Source organism: Epinephelus moara, chromosome 5, assembly GCF_006386435.1.
Source record: "Epinephelus moara isolate mb chromosome 5, YSFRI_EMoa_1.0, whole genome shotgun sequence".
Taxonomy (NCBI): Eukaryota; Metazoa; Chordata; class Actinopteri; order Perciformes; family Serranidae; genus Epinephelus; species Epinephelus moara.
Genome location: NC_065510.1, coordinates 19,098,581 through 19,117,513, shown reverse-complemented (window position 1 = coordinate 19,117,513; position 18,933 = coordinate 19,098,581). Strand labels below are relative to the sequence as shown.

General features: G+C 41.1%; 1 protein-coding gene across 1 annotated transcript in view; it reads right to left on the bottom strand.

Moving 5' to 3' along the window:
• cxxc4 (CXXC finger 4) overlaps positions 1–17,798 on the bottom strand; it is a 36,072-nt gene extending 18,274 nt beyond the window's left edge. The window contains exons 1-2 of the mRNA XM_050045400.1: positions 17,403–17,798; positions 14,480–15,418 (exon numbers count right to left, since the gene is read on the bottom strand). Of these exons, the coding sequence (XP_049901357.1) occupies positions 14,480–15,304 (825 nt within the window). The 5' untranslated portion in view covers positions 15,305–15,418; positions 17,403–17,798. The remainder of the gene's footprint in view (positions 1–14,479; positions 15,419–17,402) is intronic.
• Between the last annotated feature and the right edge of the window lie 1,135 nt (positions 17,799–18,933).

Here is an 18,933-nt window from a genome sequence, read left to right as displayed (position 1 = left end):
TCACACTGTGGTTGTACTGGGCAGCTTCCAGGTGTGAGTGTGTGTAATTCAGTGGGTGTTTTCTGCAAAAGAGAGCTTGGCTCTTGGTGAAACTTCTTGAATGAATAAAAGGTTAAAAGATGATCAACTGCATTTTATGCGAGTTGCGTAAAACCGTAATAAAACAACACGGTCTCACAGAAATGTGTGAAATGGACATGACCTTTGAACAACGCATTACATGGTGGTGGGCACGAAATGTGTTAAAATTACTCGCTGGCAAGATGAAAACAATAACATTGCAATGTCTATTACTAATGGTAACAGCTTGGAAAGGAAAAGACAAACACTGAATTTAAGAAAAAGCTCTTGGTTTTGGTTAAAATTACTATGTACAGGATGTAAGTGGCGTAAACTTACTTTGCGTATTTACATAGGGTACCTGTGTATGCATAGTTACATAAAGTCCATACAGTCATGTAACTAAGTGACTTTTTTGCATGCCTGATTGAAAGGAGGTTGTTTGTGTGACCCATTCATCCATCACTCCCACCTGTCCTACACAGACTTGTTCACTCTTAATACCCTAAAACTTAAATTAAAAGCCTTGTCCTGATTAAATGCCAGGTCTGTTTACTAGCCTAGCATGGCTACACATTCTACAAATAAAAGCCCGTCTCAGTTAGAGGCCTGGTGTGGTTGCAAAGCAGTTCATAGAAGTTCTTCGGATGTATAAAACCGGCTTGTTCACTACCTCAAATCATGTGTCAATTCCTCAGTCACCCTATAAGTAATTCACATTCCTTTGGTCTGTAAGGGTCCTCAGATCAAAAGAATCAAAAGGGTTTTTCATAAACAATAATCCAAGTTGTGAGTATTGTTTAAACAGGATAAAGATGTGTTGTGTCAGTATGCTGGGTGCTGTAATCCTCAAGTGCCGTAACTCACTCTCTCTCTCTCTGATGCGCTGCCTGTCAAAATTAGATCAAATGAATTATTTGTGATTAATATATTATCTAACGCCTAATTTTTAAACAGGTAATATTCATACTAGTTTAAATAAACAATTTTATTGTATTTTCTGATCTTTGCTGAGCAGCAGTTTTGTGTGAAAGGAATGAAAGGTCTGTGCCATATACAGGCCTGTTGATTTCAGTGATTTAAGCAAATAATAGACCGTGCTACTAATTTAAGTTTTACAGTAGTTAATTTGTGTTTCTACCATGACAAAAGATCCTCAGTTATTTTGCATTGGCATTGCTACATGTTGCCAGGACGTCATTTTATAACATTTTGTATCCACCACCACATTGTTGTTGTTAAGACACACGTATTTATATGAGACAGAGTTCAATAAAAACTGTGCATAAAAGTAGACCTTGACTTTCAAGGTGTATCTTCGTAAGAAACATCCAATCACAGAAGTTCCATTGCGTGCATTACTAACGGCGAGGGGAAGCTAACATTTAAATTAATCAAGTCTCAGATTTTGGGTAAATTGTGGATGATAGCTATGGTTATATATTTTGCAAAAACAACTCCAAGGACAATGCATTCTGACTTTGCTACAGCTCTGATTTGTGCCCCTGACTGGCTTCTTTTCCACAGCAGCAACACCCAAGACTCTTGAGTATTGTAGTATTTCAAATGGACATGATCTCCCAGAAACAAAGCCGAAATAATCACAAGTGCTTATTGCTTATTTTTTCAGACTTTCCTCAAATCTCATCTTTTTTCTTGGGAATCACTTGATACTTTAACTTCCTAAGGACTCCTGGAGGAATGCTATATGATCCAGGAGACTCACATTTTTCAATGTTAAGTAACATTAGGGGTATCATTAAAAAATACATTTGAAATGGGTATTGGGGAGAAGTACCTCTGAAACCAGCAGTTCTGTCCCCTCCATACGTCATGTTTGTTTGCGAGATGATTAACAGGAGTAACAACAAACTTCTGCTACATAAAGTTTTGTTTATTTTTTTGGTCTTTCCTCTAATCTTAGTTTATTTGTCTTGTGATTTACTGGATACCTTTACTGCTTCGGGGGTACATTGAAATAAAGCAAAAGTATCTTTCTTTGGTCAAGCTGGACATATACTACTGGTGGAGAGGGTCACAAGTAGACAGATATATGACAATAATTATACAATGGTGTGGCAGTTTCTGGTATCAAGACTGTTTATGTTCGTTTGGAGCTCTGTTTCTAAACTAAGCAGGAGATGACGTGCAGGTCCACACAATGCATGGTTGAGATTAGAAGGTGTGACCATAACACGCTATTCTGCATCGATTCACAGAGATGTTTATCTTCAAAGAAGCATAATTGGAGTTTAAGGCCAAAAAGGTTGAACACTACTGTACTAAGCCATTTATATAAACTGAATGGGAAAATCCAAGGCTGTTAATTTGGTTTTATTTAATTAAGCTGAGGCACATACAATAACAGTGTAAGGTCAGCTCTCTAGGCAAACTTATTCTGTAAGAAGAAAGAAAAACAAGGATTAAAGTCATCCCGTTAGAGTCATAAGACTAATATTTCACTTGAAGCAACCTAAAATGAGGAATTACATAAGTAGGCTTTAGTTAAACTGGAAGGTGAAACTCGACAAAGACGAAAACAAGAGAGATATCGTTAGGAGAAAGCCAGTGGGCAATGTAATATGCTAAAGGCAGCATTTAAGACAGAGCTAATCCAAGCAGACTCCCCCCTGCTTAGTCATTCCAGCTCCACACTGATCAGACGGGGAAACCGGTCACAGTTTGTCAAAACACAGCTTGCACTCTGAGCAGATTGAAATCATTTCTCTACTCAACAGAACACCACAGACAGATCTTTAGAGGAGTGACAACAAACAGCGAACAGCTCAATGGTTTATCAGTCGGGGAGGACAAAGGGGCTCTCTGCTCAGGAATGAAAATATCCACCTGATGTCATCAACCGGTGCATCATAAATCCTATCCTTCGCCTGGGGGCCACAGACTGACTTCACGCCTCTGTGACACTCTCTAACCCCAGGGTTTCTATCAGAAAAAAAACCTTGAAATATCTTTCTGGGCATGGTGTCAGATGCTCGCCATGAAATATTCATAATGCGAGAGCAGAGCCACAATAGCGGAGGTGGCAGCATGCGAGGATTTGACTTGCAGAAACTGAGACGCTTAAACCACGTTGACCGATTTCTCCCATCACCAGTTGTCACTCACAAATTCACTTTCGCGTCAGTTTTCTTGGATGAATGGCACAAAGCCATCTGTCATTTACTGCCTTTTAACCTATAGATATAAACTCATTAGTGCATCAACACACCTGCAGCTCTATGGCCCTGTATATTACATTTAATCTGCTTTGCCAACAATAAGGTTACCAAAGATTAGTGTTTTATTTTTCTTTTGCAGCTCAATATTGTGACTTGTATCAAGCAGCTTTACAAATTTAACAGTTAAAAGGATAATTCTGATGTTTTTCTGGGTACATCAACTATACACAAATCTTGTATACGTAAAGAGTACGTGGGATGATATCAGATTCAAGAGTTGCTGCCAAAGAAAAAACCTTTTTAAAAGGCACAATCTGTAATCCAAATGTAGACAAGGAGAGAAGCCATATCGCCAAAATTTCAAGGAACAATACAAGACAACAAGTAAACTGAAATCATAAATGTTTTCTGATGCTCTCTACATCCAAAACTGTTTGTCAAAGCAGGCCCATAGTTTTAACTATGATTAGTTGAGCAATACACAAAAAGCCTATTTCGAATCTACAGTATACCCATCCAAGGTACACGTTCAGGGACGGCATGTCAGTTTCCACTTCTTCCATGCTACAGTGTCCTTTCAAACTAAACTTCCATGTTCACAAGAAATGTAGGTTTTGGGAACTACTTTAGATTTATTTAACAAAACTGCTTAGTTAGGTTTATAAAAAAAAATCATGGTTTGAGTTAAAATAAGCATGTTTGTTACAGAACTTTGTTTTGAAAGTTACCTAACTATGTCACATGACATATTTGACGTGATGTATGCCATGTGACATGTAAGCCATGTGAGATTAATGTAAAAAGTCAACGCTGACTTTGGTTTCACACCAACACGAACAGTGGTCCCCTGGGTGAAAGTCCTGTGTTTGTTTGACCCATCCACCACCACCTCCCTCCCACCCTATCCAGACATTCTAGCTCTTTATTATACATCATTGTCACAAGTGGGTGTAGTAGGTAAAAGCTTGGTGTGTCTCTTATACCCATTTTTCCACCAAAAGTAGCATGTTTTTATAAATGTGGGATTAGGAGGTTCATTAGTACGGTTTTGTATTTCTCTGTAATGTAGCACAGTGTTAACAATGTTACTTAAAATATTCTTTCTCAGACCTTGAACTCAAACCATTGTGTCACCTCGCTCAAAGTATGTAATTCAATAATTAAATTAATATCGTAAACATGTGGGCAACTAGTCGACTAATGGCCCTAAATGACAACTATTGGTTGACTAGGAAAATTCTTAGTCGGGGATAGTCCTACTCTTTTCCCATTGACAGTAGTTGGGTATGCCTTTCTGTTTTTTAATTGGTGTTTCATGTTTGGTGTCATGAATGCGTCGGAAAACAGTGCTAGTAGGGTGCAGTATGGAGGACAGTGGAAATGTTATGGTAGGTACTTCTTTTTAATATCTGTCTCTTATTCAGTCTCTCTTTTGGTGCTGACTGATTTTGAATGATGTTTGAGCGCTGCTTGGACGGATATGGACAGCAGGGTGAAAAATTGCATGCCCACCTGGCTGTCATATTTCCATCACTGCTAATCAGAGCCGATCAGAGCTAGGGGCGTTAAATGCCTATGACTGTTAAAGAGTCGTTTGTCTTAGGAATGAATGCTGATGATTGTAACCTTTCCCATCAAATACAAAAGCCAGATGTTAGTGGGGTTTTTTTATCCAGTGGAAAAGGGGATTTAAAGATGCGAAAATGGTGTCTTATGCATCAGGATCAGACACCGAAGGCCACTGACCAGCTGCCGTATATTACGCCCTGGGGATGAGAACTGGTTGAGTATACACGTGAATATACCTGTAATACATATGGTCAAACAAACTGACAGGGTCCGCGGTCCAAGACACAACTAAATTAACATGATTCTATTCATGACATCAGTGTTTACTTATTGTTTGTCTCCTGGTTTGAGTTGAACCTTAGCTCGAACATGTGAAATGTCTTTGGCAGCTGAGTCTAAAACTTTGGATAGCAGAGATTTGTATAAGCACTTGTACCAACGAGGAAGAGTTTAATTAAAGTTCCTGTTTATAACTGCATTATCATGCACTGATAAGGTCACTTTAAGAGCAGACCAGAAGTTCTATTAAGATGGATTACCTATTTCAAACCAGTTTCAGGTCTCTGCAAACACTGGAAAAGTAGCTTCTTAGAGGGCAGGAAATCAATCCAAAAACTCAGAGTATGCTTTAGAAAAACTTTCGGCAGTGATGGGAAATATATTGTAAATAATGGTTCCTGAAAATCACTGGTCTACAGTCAGTGAATGATGTCGTCATCATCTTAGGCAACTTGAAGCATCATGTCAACCAGACCCATGGCAGGAAGCAAGTGCTGTGAGCAGTGAGGACAGTTTTGAGGTTTGACTTGAGGAAAAATGTTAGAAATCAATAGAAGAACTGTTATATAGGGTCCGTTACAGAGATCAGTGTTTGACTGAGAGAGTAGGAGAGACTGAATTACAAATCATATACAGAGCAGATTATCGGTACCTTAGAATTAAAGGACTATTTTAACCCCAAATTATGAGTTGGATGGTAACTTGTTGCCCTCTTAGCGATTATTTCAGTTCCTCTTAGCTGCATACATACATATATGATTGCAAAATAATGGTAAATGTATTATCTGCTCATAAATTGATTAAATCCACTGCCAGAAAAAACCCACACGACTCTGCTCATGCAGAAGTTGTCAACACTAAATCTTGACAGCTCTGTGTTGTACATAAAGCAAAAAGTCTTGTAATTAGAAACCTGACTCTTGTATGACTTGGATCTACCAGGTACTGTATTTACCAATGACCAAAAATGTTAGATGGAATGGTTAAACAATGTTCGTATGAAGGTATGAGTCTGAAGCATGGACGAGTCTGAGTCTGACACATGGATATGGACGAGTCTGAGTCTGACACATGGATATGGACGAGTCTTTTACGAGTCTAAAGGTGATGTGTTTTAAGATGACACCCTTTCATTTCAGTCCCAACACCAAATGTTTTTTTCTTCTTGGTAAGCTTCTGCACTGTGCAGCTATTGCACGTTAGCGCCTGATAACTGAATGCTCATAATAATGGGAATCTGATACAGCATCACAACTATTTTTGCAATTTTCACTTGCCCCCTCAATTTCATTGCAAAAACAAACAAACAAAAAAGCCTACAAAAATCCAGAAATCCGGGAGGAACTGATTATTATTAGTGGTCTATAGGGAAAATATTAATAAATTAAATAAAACTGTAGTTGATCACTGAAGCTCTCTTAATAGATCTACGGTTTAAAGCCACAATACTGTCTTCTTAAAGCCTACTCCCTACATCAAAGTGGATAGCAGTGGGTTGAACGAACCAACCTGCATTGTTACTATATGGGCACCTTGCTAAATATAGTGCAGCTAAAACAAAGTCAAAGGACAGATTTATTCTGTTGAAATAAGAAGACGTATCATCATACAAAGGTTTGTATGATAGCCCCTACTTGTTAGGTTTAGCCAAAGAGTCAGGGTTGACCATTGCAATGACATGACGCACGTACATCACTTAAACTCAACACTGACTTCTGGTTTCTCACAGGACACAATAAGCAGTCTCCTGGGTCAAAGTCCTGTAGTTTTTTGACCCAACCAGCACCCTGACCGCCTCCCTACGTGGATTTGTCACTCTTAATACTACGTCACCTGACTTCCATCTTTGCTTCCATCATATAAGGGAGGACCAAGCTCCCAGGAACAGTGCTAGTCTTTGATGTAGTGGCCAAACTGCGGAATTAAAACTTTCAGGTCTGTCATGTAATGCGATTGGGCCCAAAAAGACTTTTTCCCATAGAACTACACTGTGAAAGCGAGTACATTTTGGACAGATTTTTTTTTTTTTTTTTTTTTGTCTTAAACATCACAATCCCTGGGAAATTTTGAAACATTTTGAAAGTCTAGAAGAAAAATCATTTTCGTTCCCATTCAAGTTAGCGGAGGGCTAAACCAGAGGTCATCTGCTTGGACAGTGAAAGTCTCTGGTGCGCTCGCTCTATGGATCCAACTATGTGGAAGATCCGATAATTATTTACCCAAGAACTCTAATTTTTTGGCTTCATTTGCCACTTAGCAACTTTTATAGGAATGAACGAGACCCCGCCACCAACGCTGTTTTCAGTTCTCTTCATACATCCATGGGGCAGACAGCCTGCAGTGCTTAGGTCACGTGATCACAGCCTCGCTTAGACAGCCTTGTTTGTTTGTTTTTTCAGTTTAATCGTTGCATTAGAGCCAACACATAAAATATGTGGACAAATCTAAATAAGTCCAAATCACATCATTGTTATGTGGAACAAAAAACACCCCGTTGCGATGCTCTGCGCTCATCACAAACCCACGATGCATTTGCTGAAGACTTTTCTCTCACACTTTTTCATACAGGCTCTCAGTAATGACGAGATACCTTTTAACTTCTCAGCCAGAGTCAGCATCAATAATTGATTCTCATCTGTTTAAAATTTAAAGTGCCACACATTAACGTCCTCCCGCACCTGCTCTTTCACGCTGTCCATCCTCCGCTGGGCTGCTTTCTACCCCCCAACTCCCTCCCCCCACTCTCTTTCTCTATCTCTCTCTCTCTCCCTCCTTGCACTATAATAAAGACAATGGCAATGAGTTCTCTTTCACCACTGAACCAGGGATGTTAAATCAAACAGGGGCAGGGGAGGCGACAGACCACATAATGTAAGGGCATCGTCCAGACGCCTCCGATTACGCTTTGGCCTTAATTGGTGGCAGTGGCAAAAACGATGAATTCTTTAACAGTGCCGTGCGGTTGTGCCTCTCCGAGCACAGCAAAGGCCTGAGGAGGACAGCTACACGGTGCAAATGGAAGCTGACAGAAAATCCACACGGCACGACCAATCTAGGGGAAAAAGGGCATGACAATGAATAAGGGGGCCCGTGCTCTTAAGTAGCTGAGGGTAGCTTGCAGGGAAGATGTGTATAATTAAGCGGTCTGCATCTTGGTTCAGATGGCAAAATCCTATTGTCTTGACAGGAGCTTAAGGTTGCCCTTTAGGTTGAGATGCGCAGCGGCGTACGGCCTCATTTTTCTTTTTTTTTTCACACTCCCCCAGACCTCTGCGACCAAATTAATCTGCAGTTTTAAAGCTTGAATAAATCCAGTAAGTTAGAGATCTGCAGATCTAAAGGCCGTCTGTCCCTCAGGCTTTTCCTTCTTCATTTTTTTTTTTTTCTTTACCCCCTCTCCTTTGCCCACGGAGATTGGCTGGCAGCACTCAGTGTTATCTCCAGGGAGGCAAAGGTTTGGGGGAGGGGGTGAAGGCCACAGATTTGTCCTTATCTATTCTGAGCACACCTAAAACAAATTAGACCTGGCTGCCGTTGCTTATTTGGCTCCCGTGCTCTCATTAAGGGGCTGAATCCAAGCTATTTTCCTCAAGGTCCTGCTTCCTACCGTTTTGGGCCTTGTCTTTTATCACAATAGCAAAGGTTTCTAGGCAGCCATGCCACCTTTTCATCTCACCCATTTTATGTAGTCATATCAACCCTGCACAAAGAGCGCAGGGAGAGAAAGAACATCCCCTTACTCCAGGATGCTGTTTTACTGCACATGACTTGATGCTGGCCTTTGACATTTGTTAATTGAAAGTAGGAATCTGTTCAATTAGATTTGTTTTGCCCTTTTCCTGCTTTTTTACGCCGTGTTATGCTGCTAATCAAACGGAAGCCTCTTTGGATGTTATTTCAAGGGTGTTGCTTTGTCTTTGCGGTAATATGAATGTCAAAAACAAAAGTGCTGTTAAAGTCAAAGTGCTCCTGTCAATATAGTCAACGAGCAGGCACTCGAAGTCCTATGATTTATGATTATGTCTCTATCAAACTATATAGTTAAGGAGGATGTTGTTTTAGACACCTGTCTGTAGGCACCAAACTCCTGATGGAAAGTCTGCATTATTGAGTCATTCACAAGCAAAACCTACATAAATTATACATGCAGAGTGTACACCTCAAATCCACATGTTGGAAATGTTTGGAGGGATGTTAGATTGAGTTTCCTGTATGATGTCACAACACTGGTCAGACTTTTCAGACTTATTAATGGCAATGTCTGACTGCACAACACAGTCAAAAACAGATATGACTCTTAGCAAATATTGGAATAAACTCCACTTCCCTCCTCGGTCTTTCATAAATTTATAAAACCTTTACTATTAGCTATGGAGTCTTTATTCCTCTGTTTCCAGTAGTATTGTTTTATGTCAGAACATTAACACCGGAGCTCCACTTGTCTCAGTGTCAGTCATGTTTACATTCATACCATTAATATCAAAATCGCATTCGCTGTGACACTGTTAGTGGAAGATTATAAACTTTAGGAACTCAAGATGTTTCAGTGAAAGATTGTTATAAAGTCTGAGCGACAACCTCAAAAAATATTTGACAAGCTAAACCTGTTGAGCTGTTGATACTTAAAGCGATTCATGAAGGCAGCACTACATTAGCTTAACTCATAAATATGAAATTACCTCCAATAAACTGAATTATACTGAAATAAAACCTGCTGAAATTGGAATAAACTTGTATTATTAACTCTGAAAAGAGCTAAGAAGTCAACGTTAACCTCACTGTGGTGCTGCAGTGGCATCGAATTAAAGATTATTAGAGTATTTCAAAGCATGGCATTACCTAGAGCTGCAACCGTTTATCAATTAATCCAATAGTTGTCAACTATTTAATTGATCGTCTGAGTCATTTTTAGGAGAAAAAAAAGTAAAAATTCTCTGATTCCAGCTTCTTAAATGTAAAAGTTGACTGGTTTCTTTACTCCTCTTCGACAGTAAACCAAAAATCTTTGGGTTGTGGACAAACAGGACATTTGAGGATGTCATCTTGAGCTTTGGGAAACACTGATTGACAGTTCTAGACCAAACTCATTGATTGATCAAGGAATTATCCACAGATTAATTGACAATGAACATAACTGTAAGCTGTAGCCCTGGTCTTACCATTGAGCCTCTTGTTGGGTGCTGAATACCAAGTACCTCAGAACACCCTAAAGGGTCCCAAGATAAATCTGAAGGGTCACAAGGTAATTAACACAATTCTGATAATTTATTTCTGACTATTCTGTAATTTTGAGCTTTTTTTTCATGTGAAGTACTTTCACCGCTTCAGGCATAAAAAAAATCATTCAAATGAAATGTTTGGCTGAACTGCTCACAAATCATGACAACACTGATGGTCATTTTAAGGGGCCACAAGCGAAGGAAGATTGGGGAAATGCTGCAAGAGGAGGCGATAAGGACATGTGCATGCCCTCACACCATGTCAATTTTAGTGCCACATCAATCTGTTGAGCAACACAAGCTGGCAAGGGCAAGTTTTACATTTACAGAATTTAGGAAGAGGATAAGGCCCCTTTTTCATGAGTCCTCCTGCAGGTAAACAGGTGAAGTAAACAGAGGTGAAGACACAGCTTGCCCACATACGAGTATTATTGCATTTGAAAGTTAATGAAGGACCTTTGAGCCATAGGAGCTCAAGCTACGCAAAGGTAACTGCTCGGGAAATGTTAGGTTAGATGAGATTCCTCTGCCAGACTAATCCATCCTGGAGCCTGAGAGCAGCACAGAGACGGAGAGAGAGAGAAAGAGCAGAATCTGCTGCAGAACAGCACAGCAGTGACACAGGGCAATTCTCTAGGGCCTTGCATTAGCGCGCTAAATTAAAGGGGGTATTAGATTAAATTGGCTCTCCGATTTCAGGGGTGTGAGTAAAATTCTGATTTGCATTTTCCACCGCTGCTTAAGATATAATTAGTTCAGGGTGATTCCCATGTGGAAAACACTGACAGCCAAATCTAACTGGCTGCCAGTAGCTTATCGTCTCTTCCAAGGCAAAAGGTACACTCAGCTCATGTTTGGCGTGTGTTTGTTTGTGAGTGTGTGAGTATGAGTGTGTTTGTGCACATCTTTGTGTGCATATGTGCTGCTGTTCACGTGTGGTTTTGTACACACAGGCTGTAAATTCACCATCTAAACTAACTTCAGCACCTGACTCTTCACACCTCTCAGTCAAACGCCACTCAGCTGTGAGCAACCATTAGCACCACCAACAAGCTGAAAAAAAGCACTCGCGGTTAATGTACGTATAAGTTTGTCAAAGCAGGGGAACAACTTCACACCTTTAAGATGCCTTTAAACTCAAAACCCATTTCCGCAGCAGAAGGTGCGCCCGTAATTACAGATGCAGAGTCAAAAATAACAATTACTGCTGGAGAAGTCCATAATATGAATTACTGAACTCAGTGAAGGAGCTTTTAAAAGCAAGTGTGGATTTGTTTGAGGGGTTTTCACACCCTTGGTAATTCTAACTGTCTTTGCAAATGGATGTTTTCCAAAAGTGAGTCTACCCATGCATTATGAATGAGAGGCCAGCTTCCTGGACACCTGTTTGGGGACACCTGTTAGTACATGATATGAGGAGTCAACATTAAACCAGCTTCCGATTATGGTTTTACATGTCCGACCTATAACCCATCAGTGACCCCTTTATTTAACCTCTTAAACCCTGGTTTCCCAATAATTTCCCCTGTTAAGAAGTTTCCACGCTGCATGGAAAGTCTTACATATCTTCAGCAGCTTGTTCTAGGGCTGAGTGATGTGGAGAAAATCAAATATCACAATATTTTTTAACAAATACCTCCATATCGATATTGCGTCAATATTGTAGGGTTGACTGTTGGTGCTTTTACAAAATATTTACACAATGAAATTTTTGATAATTAACTATCAGTAATGTCGATTTAATTACAAAGTGGATAACGGTAAATAACAGAACAGTCTGATAAGTTCAGAAAATGCCATCACTTTACTGTAAAAATACAAAATACTAAGTAAAATGTAACACTGTGGTTTTTATGGCTGCACCAAATGGAAATAACCTACATCAAGTCACTTAATGTCTTTATTTTGAGTCCTACAAATTCAATTTTCCTAAGGCAATTGAAAAATGATGGATGTTTCTACCCAGCTGGCACCGGTGTCAATATGATGTCAGAATGACGTTGGAGTCTTACGTTGGACAGACGTTGAATTTTGGTTGGGATAAAAATTGAGTTGACGATGTTTTCACGCCCTGTGGACGCTAACATTATGACGCTTTGCAGATATTGGGTTTCGTTCTCCGTACTTTACAACTAAATGTCATTATTCTACATCAGGATGACAGCATTTGACGTTTGGAAGATGTTGGATTGGACTTATCACGACTTAAAACCAACAAAATATCAACACCATCTGTCGTCAGTATTCTGTGTCAAATTGACGTTGGCGTTAGACGTCCTACTGACATTGAATTTTGGTCACCAAACATCACAACCTAAATTCAACCAAATATCAGTGTCTAACGATGTTGGTGGCCAGCTGGGTACTTTTTCACTTTGTAAGTCACCTTGTTTCAGGTAGTGTCTAAAATCACGTTTTTCTAGATCCTAGTGCACTGACCTGTCTAAGTCTTAATTAATTCAAGATGCAGACACTAATTTCAGATCTTTACCAACATGCATCCTCGTACAAACTTTTGGAAACTTTGCGATCCTAACTCTAAATTTCTACATTTAAAACAAAGCTCTGTAGGTCTGAACAGTACTCATCTGCACAAAGCGTGTTTGTAATAACTGACCCACTGTTAGGGGTTAAAGAGATAAAAAACAGACCTAATTTAGCCCCTCAATTTCTGTTTCAGTTGCAAAGTGGAGAAGCTTTTGATGCTTGGGCCTCCTGTCAAAATCATTAAAAGTTACTAAGATTTTAATCAGGGATATTAGCTGTGGATGGCAGGCTGTCAAACCGGGATTGAACTGACAGAAATCCTCCATGTAGCACTAGATTGTGGAGTACATGAGACAAATGATGAGAATCACATGAATAAATAATAATATGTTATGTCACGTTGAGCTTGTCAACACTACTGGGTCAAACAAGCTGCAACATTTGCATTCAGGTACAAACTCAATCTACTTTGAATCCTTCCAGAATTTCCTGATCACTGAAAAGCAGCAGGCACAGGTGATATTTACATTTTGAAACACCGAAATGAACTTAAAGACTTATCCACAAAAAATATCATCCAAAAAAAAATCAATCACAGATTCAGACAAGACTGAGACAATCTGATGCCACAAATTCATAATGAACAAAGGAATCCATACATGGTGTTTTTCCATCAGTAGATTAGGTAATATTTTATAATTAACCTCTTTTTCCTCTCTATGTAATTACTTAATTAATGAGCAAATCATCAGGCCCTCAGGTTGCATTTGTTGGTGACTCATCCATACAAGCTCATGTTAAGTCAGTGAAGTTCAACCTCTCAGGGTAAAGAGAACCATATTTGCAAGTTAACATTCATATTCTGCCTTTGCCTTTGATAACCAAATGTCAGCGACTAAATAAATCAATTAAAATGAACCTTTAAAAACAACGCTGCCCTCTGATTGTGTCCTAATGAAGCCTCTTGCTACTTGTCAATTAAGCCAGTGCTCAATATGTATCTCTTTCCTAAGTGACAGTGTGTTTTTTCTGCCTCTGCACCCTTTTTGATATGCATCATGCCCCAGATTGATCCATAATTGGCCATAATGATGCAAAATATAATATGAAATGATTTCATCTCAACCCTACTGTATATGCACAATCAATTCATACAGGATCAGTGGGAGAGGATTGGTCTGGGTGTTTCGCTCCCCTCCCCACACAAAACTTGGGGTATGTTTTGAGAAACGCCATCAGCGGCCCTGCCATCACTCTCACCATCTCTTGGTGGTCGGAGGCTGAGGCTTTGTGGGATATTGATTCTCCCCATCCAGAGACGGTTTCCATAATTGGTTAAAATGACCGGGTGCAGAGAGGGATGGCTCTCTGCTGAAAACCATTTCCCAGCCCTGCTTGGAGCAGAGCCAAGCTCGGGGTTGTTCGGATGCGTTCCAGCCCCAGCCTGACTGGCAGCAATTAGGGGTGTCTGAGCCAAGCTCAGCTTGCGCTCCACACAAACACCCCTAATTACTGCCAATTAGGCTAGGCGGGTAGGCAGATTTGAGAAGCCGGGGGGATGTTCAGGCATGGGTGGGCATGGAAACAATTTTCAAGGGCTTAGAACGTGACTGGATGAAAAGGTTAATGCTTTGGAGTGCAAGGGGATAATAACAAAAGAAGGGGAAGCAGAGCCCCGGTTCTCACCTCCAGCGACGAGCCTGGCTTCTTCTTCAGCTCCTCGCATTTCCTAAATTTGCAGATCTGGTGGCCCGTTTTGCGGTTCCGACAACTGCTGCAGACACCACAGTTGATTAGCCGCCTGCAGGGTGCACAGACCCCACACCTTTTCCTTTTCTTCTTCGCTGGGTTTCCACTGGATACCGAGGAATTATTCTGTGGGCAGTCTGCCAGATTGGCAATTTGAAACGCACTGTCTGTAACGGCTGCTGAGGCTGCGGGGGAGTGAAGGGCTGTCATGACGATGACCCCGGGAGGTAATGAGATGCCCCCTAAAGCCGGGATAGCGGAAAAAGTTCCAACGCGTTCTGGGAGATTCATTATCTCTGCTTCAGCAGCGCCGCATTTCAGCTTGTTCATGCATTCTCCTGCTAAAGGTCTGCAGTGTTCGGGGGATAAGGTAGAGAGGAAATTATTATTTGCCATTTGCAGCGTCTCTGGCGGCACGCCAGGCTTCCCCGGCCTCTGGGAGTCATTTCTATGCATGCTGGTCCTATTAGGGTTTATTGCCGCTGATTTCCTTCCCCAGAGCATGGCGTTATCGCAGTTCCAAGGGGACATGCCAATTCTAGCACTGGGAAAAATGGGCGTTGTGATGCGGGCAATCTTAGCAGTCTGTGGAAATGCCCCATTGGTTTTATAAAAGTTTGCAAAAGACCTGTACCTTTCCATTTCTGCGTTATAATCCAAAAGCTGGCTTAATCCACCATCCTGAAGATTATCCTTTTGTAAGAGAGACACATCTGCGTTCTGTCCGTTTTCAATGCAAAGCGCATTGTTTATGTTAGCCATGGCTGAGGAATGGTTGTCAATGTTCAGGAGAAGAGAGTGAGGTTACAGTGGCCTTTGTCGAACTGGAGCTGGTTACGAACAGTGTGTTACCATCCTGGTTTATCTTCTCCAGTGCTAAAAGCATAAAAACAAACAAACAAACAAACAAACAAAAAAAAACAACAGTTACACATAAAAGAGGCAAATGTTTTCATTCTAATCAGATTTCATTTCTCTGCTTCAACTTTTCTCTGAAGATAACAGCCGAACATTTGAAGAATCTTCTGGCACATTGTTTACGCCCTGCGTTTTCTAATGGAACTATCACAAATAGTCAGAACTGATCTTCATCTGGTGACAGTAACGTGATAGCTGTGACAGACCGACATGTCATTATTATAATGGGGGAAAAGGAAATTAGCATGCTTCAAAAAAGATGCCACACTTTCAACAATTTATTTTAGACGTCTTGTCAAAGTATTGTTACATATTTTGAAGAAAGTCCAATCAGCTACTTCACAGAATGAATAAATACATTTTAATACACATGGGGATACTTCATCAAAACACAGAACCTGAATATTCAATCCAAAATATCACTATTTTGAAAAGTTAGCAGGAGAGCCCCACCAGGATTCAGATTATGACAGCAGCAGCTACAAACACAAAGATTTCCACCTTAGGCCTGCAATATAAGCTCTTAAAAATAATCTGCTTTGGGTGCCAGGAGGAACATAGTTAAATATTTTCACATTTTTTTCATCTAATCCAAATAGTAGAGGTGGCCCATCCATGTAAACATGACTGTCCAGCCTCTTAAGAGCACCTGGTATTCATTCATGGCTAGCCTCTATTACATTTACTCAATGACAGCACAGATAGCCACTGGTGGATTTACATCCAGATCATGGACCAGACCAACTACAGTGTCAGCTGCCTCAGGATGTGTGTGTGTGTGTGTGTGTGTGTGTGTGTGTAGGTGTACATGTGCATGTGTGTGTGTGTGTGGTGGGGTGCTCCATTTCCTCTCTCTCTCTCCACCAGTCTGTCTGGATTTGGTTTCCACAGATAAAAGCCCATTAGACACATCTCCCCCTACTTCCATTACCTTTTTCTGGGCTTTCTCTCTTAATTGCCAAAGCTGATCCATTGCTGGAACACTAAAGCATTTCAAATCACTTCCATGGTGCTACCCAGCAGCTGTCTCGGAAAAAAAATGAATTATAAATACACACACATGGAGCTGGAGAGATTGTACTGGGTGGCATTATTAAAGTCCTCTGAATGCTGGAGTGCATCCCCTTCTAAACACGTCCCAGCAGGTAAATATTTGCCTTAACCTAAAGTGCAAAATTATTCAGACAGTGCAGTCTCAATATATTTCTCTAACATGCACTAAGCTATCCAACATTGTTTCTTTTAAACTATTATTTTTTTTTGACACAATGTGACACTATCCGCCATCCAATTCCAGATCTGGAGGTTCAATGTCAACGTGGCATCCAAAACAACCCGCAGCCACCAGTAAACAAAACCCTCCTTGGCTTAATGATCAGCCCTCCTCAGGGTCATTATTACTTAATCAATTCACCCCTGGAGCGAAATACGCAGCCCAAAGGCAATCAAGTCACGGACATTGATTTTCAGCCTGTAAACAAAGTTTAGAGAGACAGAAATGTTCAATACTTGGAGCTGGAGAGAGACACAGAGAGAGGAGGGAGAGAGGGAAAGAGAGGGAGGGAAAGGTGGAGAGTGCGAGAAGGAGATTGAAGAAAGAAAAGTAAAAAAAAAAAAAAGAAGAAGCCACGTCCGATGACGAACCATTGTGCCGCTGCTGCACCGCGATGCCATTGATTACACTCGGACTGGTCTGTGGTAGACATTCAGATCAAAGGTCATGCATAGATAATCCGAGGAGGGGAGTTGCGGTGCAATAGTGCAAAAAAATAAAAAGATAAAACCCAATAAAAATTAATCTGCCTGGTTCACTTTGCGGCCACGCAAGACACAAATCGGGACAGGAGGAAAGAGGGGGTAAGACGCATGCAAGTGGACGGCAAAATATGGACGGACACACAGTGTGTGTGTGTGTGTGTGAGAGAGAGAGAGCATCACCTACCAGGTTCCTGTTGAGAAGAGCTCCCAAGATGCTACCAGCCTGCGACCGTGTAACGGCACATTACTGCGAAGCGATACGTGGGGGGATAATAATGCAAAGATGCGCGAAGACGCACAGACATAGGCTGCCGGAGCAGAGCGGGGCGAGTGTGTGTGTTCAGAGCGCTCAAAACAAAAGGACCATTTTTTATCGACTTTCTTGTCACGTTAAAAAAAAGGTTGGAAAGTGCATAAATAAGCCAAAAGGTGTCGTAGGGAAAAAAAAGGCGGAGGGGGGGAGGAAATCGCAGAGGGGGTTAGGTGTTTCCTCTCCTCTTGATCCGGGGGCTGTATTGTGTGTCTGCCTGGTCTCTCTGCTCAGTCCGTGTCTCCTGTCGCTGTGTGTGGCTGATTGGTGCTGAGGTGAGGAAGCAGGGATGTGGACACCTACTGATCATTGGCTGGAAATTACTATAGAAACACTCGGGAGGTGGGAGGGATGGATGGCTCGGGGCGCCCTGTAGGGAGAAAAAATATCTACGGGAAATATCTGCGTCTTGCAACCTTATAGTGGCCTCTTTTTTTCTTCTTCTTCTCCCTCAAATATTTTTAATACATTTCTTTCATGACGAGGCATTTAGAGAGGATGAGGAGGGGGGGGGGGGGGGGGGGTTGTCATTTGTCAGATGCGTCTTTTAATAAGGATTGGGGAAACTTGTCAAATTAATTTGAATGGAGCTGAGCTGTGATTAAGATAAAATGCCTCCGCCGGGTTGTTTCCACCACCACCACCGCCCCCCACCCCTCCACCACCTCTCCCTCCCTCCCTCCTCTCTCCGTCCAGCGACAGCCATAATTACTAAGACCTCTGGGATTCATCACCATTATAAATCCCGCCTGCTGGCCACCCATGCCTACAGCTCCCACAGGCTGACAACACGCGGGCACGCATGGCACATTTATTCCACGAGCCCCCATGTGTGTGTGACACTGTGCGTTCATTCATGTTGAAACCTATAAGCTCTGAGTTAAAATGAAATTATGACTCCAAGCTGCGTCCCCGGATTATTTTCCCCCCACATCAGCATTTATCTGTGAGCCTAAGGGTGGAGTTTAAGAAGAAAGTTAACATGGGACCGTCACCTCTGTGTGGCCAATTACTAAGTCATCACCCTTACAAAGCAGCTGTTAGTTGCCACTACATTTAAGAGTTTTACCACACAAAATTATAAATCAGCCTAAAACAACAAGGGAAACATGAAAAAAACAGGTGTTATAAGGTCACATGGGTTATTTTACAGTAGCCTTTTTGGTACCCTATAAGCAGGGGTGTAGGTTTTGTTTCCACACTGGGGGACACACATATGAAACAAGGGGTTTGGGGGTCCTCCGACAAAAAATTTTGAGCATCACACATTTAATTTTCCTGCATTCTGGTGACTTTTTATCAGTGCTGTCAATCGATTAAAAAATGCTCTGTGATTAATAAATCTAAATTAACACATACATACATTTTAAGCTGTGAATGTATTTTTAAAATTTCAGTTCAAATA